The sequence below is a fragment of the Centroberyx gerrardi genome, chromosome 17 (genome assembly GCF_048128805.1).
Source record: "Centroberyx gerrardi isolate f3 chromosome 17, fCenGer3.hap1.cur.20231027, whole genome shotgun sequence".
Classification (NCBI taxonomy): Eukaryota; Metazoa; Chordata; class Actinopteri; order Beryciformes; family Berycidae; genus Centroberyx; species Centroberyx gerrardi.
The window spans coordinates 19,320,312-19,339,084 of NC_136013.1; the positions used below are offsets into that span (position 1 = coordinate 19,320,312).

The 18,773-nt window shown below is 41.2% G+C and overlaps 2 protein-coding genes across 2 annotated transcripts; one reads left to right on the forward strand and one right to left on the reverse strand.

The window, feature by feature from the left end:
* Positions 1-9,586: 9,586 nt before the first annotated feature.
* LOC139926437 (D-beta-hydroxybutyrate dehydrogenase, mitochondrial) lies at positions 9,587-11,451 on the forward strand (the record flags this gene model as incomplete). The annotated part of the gene is made up of 4 exons (XM_071918178.2): positions 9,587-9,842; positions 9,965-10,117; positions 10,849-10,982; positions 11,086-11,451. Coding segments are annotated over 4 exons (909 nt in total), but the record flags the coding sequence as incomplete, so codon positions are not given.
* Positions 11,452-13,745: 2,294 nt separating this feature from the next.
* ccr6b (chemokine (C-C motif) receptor 6b) lies at positions 13,746-16,956 on the reverse strand. Its single transcript, XM_071918193.2, has 2 exons — positions 16,893-16,956; positions 13,746-15,622 (listed from the first exon to the last, which is right to left on the reverse strand). The coding sequence occupies exon 2, from the start codon at positions 15,612-15,614 to the stop codon at positions 14,517-14,519; it is 1,098 nt and encodes a 365-aa protein (XP_071774294.2). The 5' UTR covers positions 15,615-15,622; positions 16,893-16,956; the 3' UTR covers positions 13,746-14,516.
* Between the last annotated feature and the right edge of the window lie 1,817 nt (positions 16,957-18,773).

Consider the following 18,773-nt stretch of genomic DNA (forward strand, 5'->3'; position numbering starts at 1 on the left):
CAGTCCTTTGTTTTCATGGATGGTGGGAGCTGAGAGAACAGCATGTAAACTAGTTCACACAGAACTAGTTCAGCTGCATGACTACAGTGCAGCAGCTGTTAGCTATCCATTGATGACTTGCCATCTCTGCAGCTGGTTAGCTTATGAAAAACTGACCATTCCTTATCATAGAAGATAGAAAGAAAAAAAAAGCTGCCTTTCCATCACTTCTGACTCATTACTTATTTTTAGTTTCAATACAGTGTATAATGTTGTCACCGACGTTTCTTTTTTTTCTGTTTTCACAACCATGAAAAAGTGACTTGATTCAGGGTCACAAAATGCTAACAGGCTAGCAATTACGTGACGTGGTTCACATCTAAAAGACAACATGCTAGCTAACAACAAGCTAACGTTAGCATAGTAACGCTGACTTTTTGTCTCCTTTGTGTAGCTAGTATTGAAAATGCCAGAGTTGCTGTGCAACTTTCTGCACTACTAACACACAAAAGTCTCAAAAAAGCCTTGGAAAATACTACATCACAACCAGCTTTCATTAGTTAGCCAGTTAGCATTTAAAGGTTTAAGACAATTGGAGTTTAATCATTTGTTTTTTAAAAAATAGGCTACTAACAAAATACAGTATGTGACAGAGGACAAGTCAAAGATGTATATATTATCAGAATACAGGAAAAATTACATTTTAGGCATTTAGCTAACGCTCTTATCCAGAGTGACTCACAATGAGTGCGTCAGTAGGAAGAGAATTTTTAACACTGAGTTAATGGGGAATCTCCCGCCTGCAATTTGTTTGTCAGTTTCATTTGTTAAACAGTAACTGAGTAGCCTATAACAGGAATTAACAGAGGTGTAACATAAGATGGGCAGAGTCCTTTTGGGAGAAAAGTCTTCATAATGAAACAGTTTTATTGTAGCACAAATGCATTTTACACTCTGTCTAGCTTGATAGATTACATTAACAATTATTTAAAAAAAAGTTTTGAAATCCCCTTTTCAGTTTAAGTATAGGACCGTGTCATTTGCTATCGACCATTCTTCTCAGAAATGCCCCAAAGAACAAACATCATTATATCATCACTCAACTCTGATTTAGGAGTTAGGACAATTCTAAAAAATAACTGTGATTCAAATTGCATTCTACACAGGTGTGAATTGAGGCAGGACACACACCTTCAGGTTCAACCAATGAAGGATAGGAATAGCTTGTCCTTCATTGGTCGACCCCTCCTCCACGCTTGTCCCTTGAAAATACCTGAGCATCCAAAGTCCAGATGAAAAACAAGGAGAACAAAGAGGGAATAGCAGCGTCTTTTCTTCTGAAGGAACAAACCTCAGACTCCAGCTGAAGTTTTGCTTTTGCTCCGAGCACAAGGGAACCTGAGGGAGAAGAGCCACCTGTCAGTAAGTCAACCGTACACACAAGTGCTTGTATGCATGCATGATTCTTATTACCTCCGCCAACAGAATAGGACGGGGGTTATATGTTTTCATCCTGTTCCGTTTGTCTGTTTGCATGAAGCTTTGTGGAAAGTTTGGTTATGGGGCAAGGAAGAACACCGATTGGCCAAAGGGGGGCGTGGCGGTGGGCATGGTTTCTCATAAAAATGTAACTTCCACTTGGATTCATGTAACACCATGAAACCATGAAACTTGGCCCCCCCTAGTTTCATGGTTTGGCCAGTTTGGCCAGTCAGGGCCACACCAGCAACCAGAGACCTGCTACCACAGGTCAGAGCCAGCCTGAGAGGGCCAGTCAGGGCCACACCAGCAACCAGGGACCTACTACCACAGGTCAGAGCCAGCCTGAGAGGGCCAGTCAGGGCCACACCAGCAACCAGAGACCTGCTACCACAGGTCAGAGCCAGCCTGAGAGGGCCAGTCAGGGCCACACCAGCAACCAGGGACGTACTACCACAGGTCAGAGCCAGCCTGAGAGGGCCAGTCAGGGCCACACCAGCAACCAGGGACCTACTACCACAGGTCAGAGCCAGCCTGAGAGGGCCAGTCAGGGCCACACCAGCAACCAGAGACCTGCTACCACAGGTCAGAGCCAGCCTGAGAGGGCCAGTCAGGGCCACACCAGGCACCTTGCAGCAACAGGTGAAAGTCAGAGCAGGAGTCTGTTACACCTTTCATGTGTGTTTTTTTTCTTTTCACAACCTGTTCACAAGGTACCTCCCATATGGAATAAGATATACTGGTTGTAGAATTTTACAAGATTCTTATATTTTCAACATGAAACTTGTATGAAATGTATGTGGTGGTAGAGAATACAAGAACCATAGCAATTTTTTGTATCAAATTTGACTTATAAATAACTCTTATAAATACTTATAAACTTATAGACTTATAAATATGCTGTATTTATTTCTGATAGAATTTTTTGATTTTCCATGGGCCCCCCCTGGGCCCCCGCATTAAAAAAAATCCTGGAAACGCCCCTGCTTTCAGCAGACATAAGAAGAGGCAAACCTTCCATTATTGGCCCAATCAAACAACATGGGGGCAGTGGAGAGCTCATTTTCAGTTTAGACATAACCGCCTTGCTAATCTTTCCAAAACTTGGTCCAGTGGTAGAAGGGCACTCCTAATGGCCACTGAACAGATATAGAGCTGATTGACCATGTAGTGTTGTGATAATCGGCTAAAAAAATATTAAAAATGTAGACGTATAGGCCAAACCTATTTAATCTTGACAACAAGTTGAAACTCACCAAGAGAGACCAGCTCTGTCTTAAATCACTCTTCAATGACCTCAGTGAGTTTACCCAACATGAAGTTTACCCTGTTTAGTTCTGACCTCAGGGACAGATAACAAAAACACTTCCTGAGACCCTAGACAGTCATTTCCAGCAAGTGTTTTAGACATATGACAGCACATAAACAGGAAACACATGGCCATATAGGTATAAATGTACCAATAATAAGTAGTAATCAATGAATAAGTCTAATAAGCCAGTCAACCTGAGCATATACAGTAAGGTCTGATGACTGAGAGCTTAACAACCAATAATAAACCTCGATGCTGGAACACAGTATCTAAAGCAGCTAGATATTGGGAGAAATTTCTTTCTACTGCAGAAGAAAAACATGACACAGCTTGTCAACTCTGTCTTACAATTGAATGTGTCATGGATACCTGAAAATACAGGCGCTTCCACACACTCCTCAGTCAACTCTCAACACTCAAAAGCCACTGAGAGGAAAGGATTTTATTTATTAATCTCACTTCAAACGGGACGACACGGTGGACACTCCTAGGCCTGCTGACTACAGTGCATCCATTTATGGCACTGTAATAGCAAAATGAAGGCCATGTGTCATTTTATGATGGCTAAATGAATTCAAAAGTATGCCCCATGATTGTGTTATGGTCTTTACGAGTAGAAAACATTCCATTTTTAATGCTGCATTAGTCCTATGTAAAGGCATTTATGCTTGAAGTAAAAGTGGCATGAGCTGTTGTCGCTTAGTTTAGTCTATCACTCATATTATGTCTGCTCTAAAGCCAACCAGTGTCTGTATTCAGCTACATTCTGTCCTCTAACTCAGTGCCCTTGATGGCCTTCCCAGTTTGTTCCAGACTGCGATATGATAACAGAGGGTGACGATGGGGTCAGGAGATTAGCAGATGATGCAGTAGATGGATTGAGAGTCTGTGGGTGTGAGAGAGAAGACATAGAGAGAGAGAGAGAGAGAGAGAGAGAGCGTTATTGCCTCGCTTTGTTTCCAGCGCGGTCGAACTTCCGCCCCGGGGCTTGTTAAGGCGGCTTGGAGGGTCACACTGCGCCAAAACTAGGAAAACAGATCTCCAGGATATGACATCACTGCCAGGGTCCAGTGCCTGATGGATGGACGGTGAGGCGGTGCCTGCGAAAGGCAACACACACATGTCCAATTACACTCCACTCCTGGTTTCACAGGTCATTGCTCTTTAGCCTCACTCCCAATTAAAGCGTTAAGTGTTCTATTAAGTGCTCTAATTCTCCAGTGTAGCGCGGCCTCTCAGACCACACTAGCTCCCTTCCCCTTGACTTTCACATTAACCGTCCACAGGGAGGGGTAATCTCAACCACTCACACTTTAAACAGGATACAACATACACACACACACACAGTGAAACTTGCCTTTGTCAAACCCTTCACATTTCTCATCCTCACCATCCTATCCAAACACTACCAAACAAATCGCTTCGTCGAGGAACAGGGGCTGGCCCAGCAACAAACAGGCAGTGGACTTGTAAAGTGTAAATGTCCTGTTGGCAGGGAAAACATTCTCCTCTAAAGTTCTGGGATGTTTTCCTCGTCAGGACAAAGGCTGGGAGCCGGGCCAAGTCGCACAATTAGCCCATGCAGTTGTTCTGCAGCATCTGGTGCAGACCCTGTTATGTAGGCTAATGTATGTCTTTGAGACAGGCAACATTACACACAAGGAGATTCCCATTAACATATACACCATAAATAGATACACACACACATTGTCAGGAGAACCTCCACACCCTTGTTCAGCAGTAAAACTACAGAGAGGGTATGAAAGCTGCACCAAGACAGTACAGCATGTTGATACAGTAAAAGCCTCCGAGGCCCAGTGTCCTCTGTCAGTGATGAATCTTGGGAGGTTGACTTACAGGCTAATTCTGGGGCACAAGGAAGGATTTCATAATCAAATACCAGATGTTTAGTCAGTTGAAAAAAAATACTCCTCATGGAAGGCGCCAATGAGTAAATCTATCCTCAAAGAAGGCACATTTTTGCGACCTCTCTTAGTCACTGCGGCGCCAAAGATGGCACCCAGTGCTACCTTGTTTTAGCATGTTCCTAATGTGGAGCTGAAGGAGCGCTATCAGGAATGAGCCTGGAGCAAAAGGGTCACTAAATCATCACAGTCAAATGCTCTTTTACAAGGTGTCGTTTCTCTGAAGATAAATGGACGGTCATATATCAACCGATGCGTAATGTGTGGCCGAAGGTCACTGGTCCAAATCACCGGACCAGCTGGGACTGTCCGGGAGAGGAAAGTGAATGAATAACACTCTCTCCTCCCTCCATATCCACCATCGAGGTGCCCTTGAGCAGTGCACTTAACCTCCAACAGTGCCCCCTATTTCTAAATGACATTTCAGACATGCTCTCAATCATTCTCTCTATAGGATTATTACCATAGACTTTGCATTTAGATAATGCTCTATGGATTTAACATTCGCATTCCAACATGTCAAAGATTTCACTCATAAACATGGACTCTTGATCTTATCTTCACTCGGGACTCTCTTTAGATATTATACCTCTATTACACATGCTGTTGTTTCAGATCATTATTGTGGCATTATTGAGTGTGTTTTTTACTGTTATGGCATGCAGTGTTCTTCCAAATTTGAACCTGCTGTTCAAAACTGTTATCTTGACTCTTGAATGAAAATTTTTATTTCACTTTTTAAAGACAGTCCAACACCATCTCTACCCTCTTCCTGTGAAGAGCTAACAAATCGTTTTTGTTCAAGGCTAAAGGCAACCATTGACTCTGTGGCTCCTCTAAAAAATAGAAAGGTCACAAATAAACCAAGAGCCCTCTGGAAAAATGAGGAGACAGCACAACTAAAGAGGATCTGCTGCAGGGCAGAGCGTACAAAGAGGAAAGCTAAACTGCAGATCCAGTATGATATCTTACAAGATAGCCTCGAAAACTACAGTATCAGTATTAGAGCTGCCAGGCAAGTTTGCTTTGCCAAACCAAGAAACCCTAGATTTTTATTCTCAACCTTTGGCTTATTTATCCCACCCCTGTTGCTGATAGTTAATATCTTCATCTTAAATTTGCCATGTTCTTCAGAGACCAGATAACAAACATCAGGACTGACTTCTTCTAAGGTGAACAATGAATGTGTTTAACTGGCCCTGCATCACCACCAGAGGGCATTGTAGAATGTTTATTGAAGCTGATCCCCTGTGCAGAGTAGTGAGACGGCTTCAGTCCTGAACCATGTGCTCTTGAGTCAACCTAGACGCTAAAAACCTCTCGGTCCTGGTGCTTCTTCACCTACATGCAGCTTTTGACACTGTTGACCATGAGATCCTTCTAAACAGACTGCATAAGCATGTTGGTCTCTAGAACAGTTTTAAAGTGGTTCAGGTCCTAATGAATCGTGATTTCTTTGTCTTTTTGGGTGGCCACTCACCACAGAGAGTTGGTATTATGTGGCGTGCCCCAAGGCTCGATTTTAGGCCCAGTTCTCTTTAGCTGGTACATGCTCCCACCACAGGCCATTATCCACAAGCACGGAATCAGCTTCCTCTTCCATGTGGAGATTCCTCAGCTCAGTCACTTCATATGACCTATTCCTATTGATACTGTTATTAGCTGTATCACAGACATTAATACATGGATGGCACATAACTCTCTCCGGTTAAACAAAGATAAAACTGAAATTCTGGTAAGTGGACCTAAGGCGCTGCAGTCGAACATGATAACAGAAATCTCTTTGATAGTGATTTGAGCTATGAAGCACATGTCAGGACTGGGCCTCCCAAAAAGACAATGGGACAGTTAAACATCATTCATTATGTTGCAGCCAGAATTTTAATGAGAACCAGGAAGAGAGAACACGTTACTCCTGTTTTAAAGTCTCGCCGATTACCAGTCAATTTTAGACTAGTTTTTAAGATTCTTTTTTAGATTTTTAAATCTAGTCATGGATTTGCCCCTGAGTATATTAAGGACCCACTCACTATATTCCTTGCAGAACCTCAGATCCTCTGACTGTTCTTTTAGTTGTACTTAAATCCAGGACAAAGAGTTATGGGGAGGCTGCTTGCAGTTTCTATGGCCCCAGGCTCTGCAGCAGTCTCTCTCTAGATCTGAGGATAGCAGAAATCATAGACATCTTTAAGTGTAAGCTCAAAACCAACCTTTTTATCCTTGCTTTTTCATAGGAACTCTTATTTTGTTCTTTTATTTATTCTACCGTAGCCCTTTTATGTCTTTGTCTTTTGTCTTTTTATACATTTGAATGTTATTTATGCACTTGGCTGGCTCTGTCTCTAATGTGAAGTTGATCACTGCATTTGATTGTTGCTGGAAAGGAAAAGGCATGCTCAGCAGTCCTGATAAACAGAGGTTAAACCATGGTTAGTAGGTCAAATGCCATGCAGAGAGGTGAAAGGTGGTTCCACACCCAAAAGTAAAGGTGCCTTTTTTGCTACTGTACGTTTTGCGCCTTGTGCAATGTGATTCCATGTAGAATATTTAAAATTACAAACTTGAAAAACATGCACAAACACACAAATAATAGCTGCAAGAAAATGTGGAATATTCAAAAGATGTGAAAAGAATGTGAAAGAAAAGACGGTGACATAGTTCATCTTGAGGTCTTGCTGATTAAGTGCTTATCTTTGCTCATTTATCTGTGTTGTAACAGCGACTGACCTTTGGTGCCTTGCGCTCAATATTTTTTTAGTTTTTGTTTTTTTTAAGTTTTCTTTTTAGTTGCCCTTTCCTTATTTTTTTCCTCAACTTGTGTTTTGTGACATTGTACACAATGCACTTGAAAAAAAACCTTGAATTTTCAAAGACACTTGCACAAATACACAGACAGACGTATGCAGCCACTGGATAGATACTTCAGTGAGTGGATAACCAACAGCAATAAATTGATGCCTTCGTGGAACCAGTAGAGAGGAGGTGTATTTACGGTAGAAGTAACCTGTAATGACCCAGCCAGAGCTAGTATATAGCCAGAGGCTGATATCTGATGTCATTTTATATTATGCAAAACCTTGTATACTCACTGTACTACATCTCCTTTTTCTTTTAGGCCACGGTTATAGAGAACCTTTGGAGATAAAATCCTCATCTGGATTTACGAGCAACATCGATCAACCAGTTAAAGTAGAAGGTGAGTTACTCCATCCCTCTTTCTGTTAAATATCATACCTGGCTGTAATACATGTGACACATATGTTACAAAAAGTTGAACAAGTGATTTGTGGGTATTCCGGAGGTTCTGTAGGCTAAGATATTCAAGATAAACTGTTTGAATCTGGTTCTTGTCTGTTGTCGCTCTCCCCTCTATCTCTCACTCACAGGCTATTATGTGATATGGCAGAAATCCCTTAAAAATGACACAAAAGCGATTTGTATTTGAATCCAGCTATATGTCTCCATCCCACGGCAATGTTGTAATGTTGAGGAACATGGGAATTGAGAATGTAAAAAATAGAAATATGAAGAAAAAAAAACTGTCTGAAAGTGCAGGGTCTCAAATTCCAGACTTGAGAGTGAGAAGGGCTTGCGCTGCTGGACTGTACAGGCAGCAGAGTCATTTTCAACAGATGTTTGACGGGGGCAGTTTCCTGATACTCCCTCCCCACATTATCCCAGTTCCATTATTTTCCTATTACCCCTAGCTTCACTATTGTTTTCAACCCACCCCATTGTTTCAGCCTTTACCGTCTATGGCTTTTTCGACCGCTGTTATGGAGGTGATGCAGGGCCAAGGGGCTCAGTGGTTCTGCCTCAACTGGCCCTAACTAGCTAACTAATGGGAGAATGGTGTATTCACTTGTTAATCCGCATGCTGAGCTCTTGACTGTATAGGTGCTACTGCTGTTAGAGAATGTCGGTCTGCAATGGGCTGACTGGGCAATGTCACCCAAATACTAACAATTAGCAACCAACAGTTGGGCAGTACTTCTTGACATAAATTATATGGAACATTGAGGTGAGAATGGAGAGTACTGTGTCCAACGAGTAAAAAGAAAATGAACAAAGCTTACTGAGGACATCCAGTGGTTGAAAAAGGAGCAATAGTGATGTTAGGATTCCTCCTTTGTATGGAGTGGGGGATAGTCTCTCCTCTCTCCCGCTCTCTCTCTCTGTCTCGTTTTCTCTTTGTTCCTGGTGATTTGTTGATGATCATTAATAATTTACTGATGTGGTGATGTCACATGTGTATATTGTATATATGTGCTACTATGGAATTTCTCCTATCTCGTGACGGTATGTTTGTACACAACACTATCATATTCTTCTTCTTCTTCAAACAGCTGTATTTATTTATTTATTTATTATTATTATTACTTTTTTATAACAAAAAAGTGAAAGTTTGAATTATCATGTTACAGCGCCCTTTATCTATATTGGGACATACGTAATGACCAAACTGTTAAGATACAAAGTGGATCATAAAATAACACAAAGTTCATACATAGTTCAACTCACACTACAGTTGCCACTATATGTTGCTGCCTTATGACCTCACACAATCACCACAATTTATGACACTCAATTATTAACCTCGGTTACAGTTGGCTGTGGGAAGCAAGGAAGCTCTTTGTAGCTTGCATGAGAGGAAGTCACAAGTACACAGATGGTGCCACCCAAAGGAAAGCCCAACAGAACCCTTACAAAAAAACCCTCGTTTTTCTGATAGGATAAGGAAGTGTGGGACCTGCTGAGAACCCCCAGCACAGGAACGCTTCCCAGCAGTTTCCTCAGGATGGCCACAGCTGCGGCTCCTCTCCTGCTCCTTGGCGTCTCCTCTGCCTTTACCGTCTCTCTCTGGGTCATCGCTCGACTCGTTTCCCGCCGCCAAAAGCCCCAGGAGCTGAGGGGGAGCGCCGTGTTGATAACCGGCTGCGACAGCGGCTTTGGACTCCACCTGGCCCGGTGTTTGGACTCCCGGGGGTTCGTGGTCTTCGCCGGGTGTCTCTGTCCTGAAGGTGAAGGGGCGCAGAGCTTGAAGAGAGAGAGCTCTAAGAATCTAAAGATACTCAAGCTAGATGTCACCAGTGAAGAGGATGTGCAAAAGGCGAAGGAGGTGGTCCAGGCCAACCTTCCAGAGAAAGGTAAGACTATGCTTTAACACAGAAAGAGACATAAATCTAATACTTACACACAGACTGCTACATATCCCATCATCTTACTATCTAAAGAGTTTTTTTAATCAGTAAAACCTGTTGTATTTCAGGGCTCTGGGCAGTCGTGAACAACGCTGGTATCTCTGACTGGGCAGAGATCGAATGGAGCACCATTGATGACTTTCGTACTATGGTTGATGTCAACTTGTTTGGCTGTATCAGGACCTCTATTGCATTTCTACCTATGGTCCGTGCCTCAAAAGGTAAGCCAACGAACAAATTCAAGTTGATTGCTTACTTTGCTTAAAGCTGCACTAAGATTTTTATGTAAAACCACACCCTAAATCACAAAGTGCAGCAGAGAGGAGACACTGATTCTCTGTAAATTCGCCCTATTTGCTGAAATGAAATTCTGTTGTTGGGTAAAGACACAATGTTCTCAGCCCACAGGAAACCGATCACACTTCAAAGTCAAATGCAAAACTGTCGACTACACAGCAGTGAGCAGCGCTCCATTCAGAGAAATCTGGACTCACCAACATTAGATCTTTTGCTTCTCTCGTCCGTTTGTGTATAAAGGGATCACACACCGGCCAAGTTGGTAAACATGAGCATGCATTTTGCAGGTTGTTGACATCACAGTACATGATCAGTACATGATCTCTGAGGTCCTTAAATTTCAAACATTTACCTCTCACTGCCATTTGGGGTCACCAATGTGTAAAATTGCCCAGTGCAGCTTTGAGCCACTCAAACTCGGGGGGCACCAAGTACCAGCACCACAAGCCTGAAAATGCAGGTCTCTGTCCTCTTCCAAGACAACTGTGGTGCTGTTTGTTAAGAGCAAAGAAAACTGTAGATGTGATCTGTTGGATCTTCACATTAGTAGTCGTAGAACCAGTCTGGATGAAAATGAAATGAATTATTCCTTTTGTTCAGTTTGCAATAATTGTAATCCCTGTTTGTCTATGTTTGTCATCTTTAAATGTTATAGGACGGATGGTGTACGTATCTAGCATCTTTGCATTCTTCACCTGCCTCAACATGGGAGCCTACAGCGTTTCCAAGAGAGGACTGGAGGCTTTTGCAGACTGCTTACGGGTTGAAATGGCCAGCTTCGGGGTCAAGGTAATGTAGAGTTTTGGTTAGCTTTACTTAAGGTTGATATGATTTACCATTATCATGTATTACATTTATACTGAACTTTCTGTTATACTTTTTTGTCTTTCAGGTCAGTATCATCCAACCAGGCAACTTTGGCCCAGCTACAAGCATCGTGAGGACGAAGACTGGATCGGAAATCTGGGAGAAACTGAACAAAGAGCGCAAGCAAACGTTCAGCCAACAGTACATGGAGCTGGCCAGCGACTACTTCAAGTCCACCTGCAGTTCGGGGTTTAAGGACAGACAGATGGTCATCGACGCTATGCTGGACGCCATCACATCCTCCCGCCCTAAATACAGATATCTACTCGTCTCCACGTTTGACATGTTCTTCTTCTACACATGTCCTTATCTGCCCACCTTCATCACGGATGCCATCTTTTTCCTCAGCCCCATGTACCACAAGAGAAAAGAAATGCTGTACTCCAAATAGATGATGTGCACTAAGTCCACAGTGGCGTGATTGTGTGTCTTGGGGCAGCATGAGGAGAAAGAAGTGAAAGAAACCTTGAATGAAGGTTTACTACCTATAACTTTGAATATTGATCTTTTTTTATAATATTTTTACATGTGTGAGTACAAATTTTATATTTAATGTTGAAGCCTCCCCCGTGTGTCACTGTTAAGTTGTTGCAATAAGTTCAGTGGAGCAACAGGTTCTTAAGCTGTTTCAGGATATACAGTTCATCTATGCAGTCACAGTAATTATCATACTTTGACACCATAGATTATGTATGGATGACACCAGTCTTTAAAGGGGAATGCCACCCATTTTAAGAATTCATATGTTATTCCTGTGTCCCAGGACAGTTCAGTCGATACTTGTGAATGTGCACCACTCTTTCTTAAAGCTAGAAACTGGAGAACTGAACCTTGAATTTGTGATGTCACTGGGATGTAAAATGTCCTCTATAGAGAATGAATGGGATGCTGACTTTGTTGACCCTTAAGATTTTTGTGTGAGTTCTTCCAAATGAGGTCTAAATTCTGGTTGCTCTACAAAGTCAGTACCCCATTCATTGTCTATGGAACATCACAAATTCAAAGGTTTTCTCTCTGATTTGTAGCTTTAGGAAAGAGTGGCTCAAGTTCACAGACATTGACTGAAACTCTCCTAGGGCACAGAAGTAACATTATGAGAATTTTAAAAGTGGGTGGTATTCTCCTTTAAGGGAAGTTCAATTTGATTCAGGCAGTATTTACTGTCATATTTAAGCCTAACACTATAACCACTATAAACCCAAATCCATTTCCCTAGACATCATCCACAGTTTTCTTACAAAGACATTTCTTCCTTTGCTTAGGTTGAAAAGCAAAAATGTGGAAATTCCCTGAACATTGACTTGTATATGAGTTATTTAAATAGCATTGTTGTATGAAAACTGCCTATGACAGAAAGCCATGCTGATTCAAATAAATGGCACTTCTTTTCCTGGAGATAAACACGACTTCACATGTTTTGTCACTCTAAATCTCTATACAAAGGTGACTGAATAAGTAGAGCAGATGCTGCAATATACCGGATACTGTTATCAACAAACAGCAGTCTGTATAAAAGCCCTTAGACACTTCCCTATAGGCATCGAACACTGTGGTGTGCATATTATGACTACATTTCAACATTCAGCAGTTTTAGGCAATTTATGTGCAATCTTTTGATGTGAATACCTGCAAACTGCTGGAGGCTGCTGAAAGTGAAATTGAGATGAGAGTTGATTATTGGTATGTTAGACAAACAAGTCTGAGTCTCAGGTCTGATGTCTGTGGACACAAGGCCTGTTTCACAGGGTGAACACTTGACAACACTTGAATGTATTGAAAATGTATTGATAATTTAGGGGAACAGGGAGTCTCAAGTGATGTATTCCCCAGGCTGACCGATCCCCCTGAAACCCTTGGTATTTCTTGGGCCTCATATATAAATGATGCATGTGCAGAAAAATGACACATAAATGCCTTATAAAATTGAATGGTATAGGTAGTACTGACATTTAGTGGAGACTATGTAAAATTCTGTATACAAGCTTTAGAGGGTGGAGTGAATGAGTGAATTGCTGGATTGTACAGTTTTGTTGGTGATTAAGATTATAAGGGGTTACTACATTTTCAGTGCCAGACAAGTAGTGACAAATCAGCAACCCCATACATCATCTGCAACTCAAGCTAATGTACCCAATGTCACTGAGGGAACAAAGGCCAGAGGGAAATATTTTTTTCAGAGGCAGGAAGTCTGGTACATTTATAGAGACATGACTGTATTCTCCAGGGTTTCGAAGACAGCAGCGCACCGCTTGGTGTTTTCACTCCTGTTCCTGGTGACGACCCGTGTATTCTTTCAGTTGAAGGTACCGGGCCACAAATAACCTTGACTGACAAGTACTGGGCCTACTTACCATGTTTTGTAATTTGAATAACAACCACATTGGTTTTTGAGACAAAAAAAATCAAATTTGAGGGGATCAGATCGGTTTTAAGCTAACGCTCGTCTTCAATTCTACTAAGGCCACATCTGTTTTTAAAGAAAACACACACTAAAGAAATCACAATCAATCTTTATTCAGATAGAATTCACACAGAACATTGTTGTAACTGCATGGAAAATGAAAAAGAAAATACAAAACTTGGATGAAAACATATTAAATGTGTAACACAAAGGGGATATAGTTTGTCGTCACAGTTGTAGAATAGCTGTAGTTTGACATGGAAAAAGGAATATGTAAGGAACAATAGTCTTATAGCCATTTCTTTGTTTTTCATTGAAGATAGATAACAGCTTTTACAAACAAAGCAGGCTGACCCGACATAACATAATGGAGCAATACAACTTATAAGGCAAACAATATTTCAATAGTCATCCTTGTAAATAAAGAACAGTCTGCTGTTTTTTCCTCTTTTTTTATATTGACACAGTATCATGCTATACATAAGTAGAAGTGGCTTTTAGGGCTTTTTAATCCCAACTTTACAAGGGAAATTGCAACTTCGTGTTTCTCCAAAGCGAGAAATTATATTGCTAAATGATATTGACATTGTCCTACATTTGTGTAGAGAAACCAACTAATTTATTCATGCCAAATGATGCCATTTGCAGTAAACAGTCAGTCAGCCGAGAAGAGAAGAGGAATCTGGCTTTACTAGTTTGTAATGGTTTTTTTTTTTACTGTTAAAAGAATCTAGTTTGAACTCTGTCCTCTCAGCCTTTTAGAACTGCATGGAAAAGATCACATCTAACAGTGTTCTCTTTTGTAAAAAGTAACTCCTTAACTTTTACTCTGAGTACATTTAAAATGACCTACTTTTTACTTTTACTTAAGTCAATTTTTACACCTATTTTACCTTTAGGTAGCACTTACGCAATGTAACAAAACTTGAGTAGGACATTTTGGTACTTTTTCCTACCCTTGATTATTTGGGCATGGGAAAGAACAAAATTAGAGGTTGGTGAATCACCAGCATTGCCCATCTATCCTCTTTGAGGGATTTGTAACCAGTGAAGTGTCAGGCGCTGAACGAGGACATGTTGTTGCTGGAGCCATCCACAGACTTGTGGGCTGAGATGTAAACATCAGACGTCCCGCGTGACGAGCGACCACCAGAGTAGATGTACTTTTTGCTAAGGCACCACAGGTCCAGCAGAATTTGCTTGAAGTGGCTCCTGAACTTCACCCCGATGAAGGCGTAGAGAATGGGATTGAGGCAGCAATGGAGGTAGGCAACGCTCTTGGTAACGGCCAGAACTTGGAGTTTCATCTTCTCTGCCTCACAACCCCTCTCCTTAAACAGGGAAAGAGTGCGGGTCAGCAGAGCCACATTGTAGGGGAGGTGGCAAACGATGAAGACCACGACCACCGCCAAAACCACACGGACCGCCTTGTGCCGCTGGCTGCTCTGCGTTCTCAGCAAGGTACAAATGATGCTGGAGTAGCAGAACACCATCACCACAAGAGGAAGGAGGAACCCCATGGCCACTTGAAGGCTGGGTAGCAGCACCTTCATTAGCTTCGCTGTTTCATTGTGATTGAAAGACAGCTGACATATCACAGTCACAGCCTGAGTCTCCAGGTCATTGTCTTCAAAGCGTTGAGTGTAGATGACCGTGGGGAGGGATAAAACCGCTGCCAACACCCAGATAGCCGAGCAGATAAGGCGGCTGTAGATCAAGGTGTTGGAGCGCGTGCCGAAGGAGCGTCTGGCCTGGACTATGGCGATGTAGCGGTCGCCGCTGATGCACGCTAGCAGGAGCATGCCGCTGTAGAGGTTGATGCTGTAGGCCCCCTGGAGCATCTTGCAAGCCACAGAGCCCATCGCCCAGTTGTGCTGCTCGTTGTATATGATGAGCGGCAGGGCCACCACAAAGAGCAGGTCTGCCAGAGCCACGTTGAAGAGATAGACGTCCGTCATCGTCTTGGTTCTCTTATAGAATATGTAGGTGACAATCACGAGCACGTTGCCGATCAGGCCAAAAGCGCAGATGATGGAGTGGATGTAAGTTTGTGTGATGATTTCCATAGGCTCAAGGTCAAAGTTGCAAGGTTCTGCCTCCTCATCTGGTTCCATTGATGAGCTATAATCGTAGTCTGGAGTCGGCGTAGCCATGTTCAAATCTGGAGGAGAAAAAGATGACCCTTAACACAGAATAGTAGCAATAACAACTGAACGGAAAATAGAATAATGTCAAACATTTTCAAAGGTACAAGAGTTGTTACAAAGAAATTAATTTTTATAGGACGTGACACAAAACAATAGCTAAACTGTTTGATCTAGTCAGCAAAACATGCACTCTGTATGGACTGGGTGGCACGCAGGTCTTCACAACTTTTTGTCTGTGCACAGCAAAAAAGGCTCTATGCAAGTTCCTTTGGTTATGACTGACCCATTTTCAGTCCCACTTAGACAACAAGTAGGTGTGCTGTAGGTGGTTGCACTATGTTTGTTTGATCTCTGGAGCTGATAAGATTCTTATCATCAAGCCTGGATTCATCATCGTATGTAACAAAGTCACAAAATGACTAAGATGAAAAGATTTTAAAAAAAAATTAAAAAAAAATTCTCATGCCTATTGATATAACTGTTTCTCTGCCTGAAATTAGAAAATAAAAAAATAAATACATTATTCTGATTTCTGATTCATGCATACAGTAGCATGCGAGGAATGTGCTGTATGTATCAACCAACACATTTGGTTGATTTCAGGAACAAGTAACATTTTATCATTTTGGCAACATGAGGTTTTGATGATATCTCTTTTGTGTGTTTGAGGTAGTTTCACTTCTCATCATTCAGTAGGAAGAATGCATGCAAGTGCTCTATAACAGCACACCCTTCACTGAGGGAAGTATTAGGTTTTGTAAATACCTGATAGAGAAGATACTTAAATGGACGTGGGATGGAGCACAAACTATGCTATGATAAAAACACATTTAGAGAAGTAATTGCTACTTTCAGATATTATAGCACTGTCACTGCTGTGTTCCCGCTGAGTCTTGGTGACTATGTTGTCTGTGAAACTAGTCAATCCACTCAGAACTTTACAAATTGTTTTTTTTTTTTTAAGATTATTTTTTCAGCATTTCTGATTTATAAGACAATACAAAAGACAGGAAAGGGGGAAGAGAGGGGATGACTTGCGACAAAGGTCCCAGGCTGGATACAAAACCAGGATGTCACGGTTATATGGTGCATGCACCTTAGACTACTGAGCCATTAGGACGCCCCAACTTTACAAATTGATTATATGCACTCTGTGTCAAAGGAGCATTAACATTTATCACCAGACTAGACAAATGCATTTATACACAGTGGTTTTGCAAGGTCTACAACATTCTACCAAATGACTATTATTTCTAGAGGCATCAAAATACATTGTGCACTTACCAATCAGTAACAAATCCAGCACAGAATTCAGAAATTAAACTGTTTACGAAGGACTTTCCGTTCAGAGCATACCTTCAGAATGACACACGTCACTCAAATAATGGTTTCTTTATCCCCCGTGGGTCTGACAAGTCCAAAAGTCCAAAAAACACTGCCAAATATTACTATCGGCCAGTTGTTCAGTTGCTTTCAAGCTGCTGTACAGGTATGGCTACACAGGCACAACTACTGAAAGGTAAAAAAAACAAAAAAACCCAGCAAAAACCACACTTTCACAGGCTTTGCTGCTGTGTAGTACACTGCGTAAACGCTGCTTCCTCCTTTTGATCTGAAACTTATAAACATATCTGCATCTACTGCCCACCTGTTTACAGAACAACCTTGAAAAGAGGATTACTGTTTGTATGATGTTTCACCATGCAGTGGGACATTCCCTGTTTTGCCTATTCAAATAACATCATAGAGTTCTTTTGTTATACTTTTTCACCCGTATACTGCAGTTCCTTTTACCATACAGTGGCTAAGATCTTTTTTTTTTTCTTTCTTTTTTTTTGCAGTCACATGAATATGTTTTAGATTAACGTTCAAACAAATTTCACTATGGCACGTCCACACCAGTTCCATGTTTGAACTAGAAAAACATGATTCACTGAGTTTGCAATGAAATGACGAAGTCTCTTGTTATCAAGTCAAGTTTATTTGTATAGCCTTTAATCACAGTTACAGTCTCAAAGGGTTTCAACATTTCTGTTTTGTCGGCATTTTTGGGGATTTAGATAGGCAGACCTCTAAGTTTAGGAGGTGGGAGCGGCATATATATATATAGAGTTGAGTGTCATCAACTTAGCAATGAAAATTAATGTCAAATTTCTGCATGATTCCACCAAGTGGTAGCATGTAGATAGAGAACAACAGTGGGCCCAGAACAGAACCTTGTGGTATACCGTTGTCCACATTACAATATTCTGAGGTCATATTGTTCTGAAAGACACAATGTGTACTTTCTTGTAGATAGGACCTAAACCACAAAAGCACCAATCCTCGAATACCAATATAGTTTTCAAGACGATTTAAGAGTATGTTATGGTCGACCGTATCGATCAGAATCAATAGGTAGCAGGAGATCATTGACCACTTTTGTGAGTGTGAAAAGATCTAAACCAGATTGAAACAGTTGAAATAAATTGCTGTTAGGTAATAAGTAAGTAATAAGTATTAAGTAAGGGAGGTTTGAGATCGGTCTATAGTTCTCAAGGACTTTTGGATCAAGGTTTGGTCTTTTGAATAGTAGTTAAATAACGGCTGTTTTAAAAGTGAAGGGCACAATGCCAATAGAAAATGACAAATTGATTAAGCATCAAAGGTTAACATATTAAGCACTGATGTTAAGCATCGATATCATCAGCAAAATGTGGTTTAGTTAATCAGACGTTTCTTTCACTGTCGACTAAGTTTGATTTACTACAAGATTGCTTGGACCACATTTGCTACCAATCTCTTCAAGATTCATACTTTACAGAAAGGATATGTTATGCAGCCACTATGAGCAGTCAGACTGAACATTCAGCACCACTCCTTTGTTAACTAAATATTTTATTCATCTTCATCAAAATATATATCAATCATTTATTTTCATTGATAAAAGCATACCTCAATGAATCTTGTCCTTTGTCCTATAAAGTATTATCATACTTGCAACACCACATACTTAAGCTGGACCTTCCCAGACTCCAGATCACTCACTGTCAGTTGTACAATGGAGATTCTCGACCATGGAAAATTTTCTTTCACATTGCCAATGAATCTACATCTCACAAAAAAATCAAATATAGGCTTAGGACCTGTCTGATGAATGTTTGTTTCCCTCAATAACAAAACATA

Coding starts and splice junctions, on each gene's coding strand:
- ccr6b (XM_071918193.2), bottom strand. CDS start 15,614: ATGGCTACGCCGACTCCAGACTACGATTATAGCTCATCAATGGAACCA.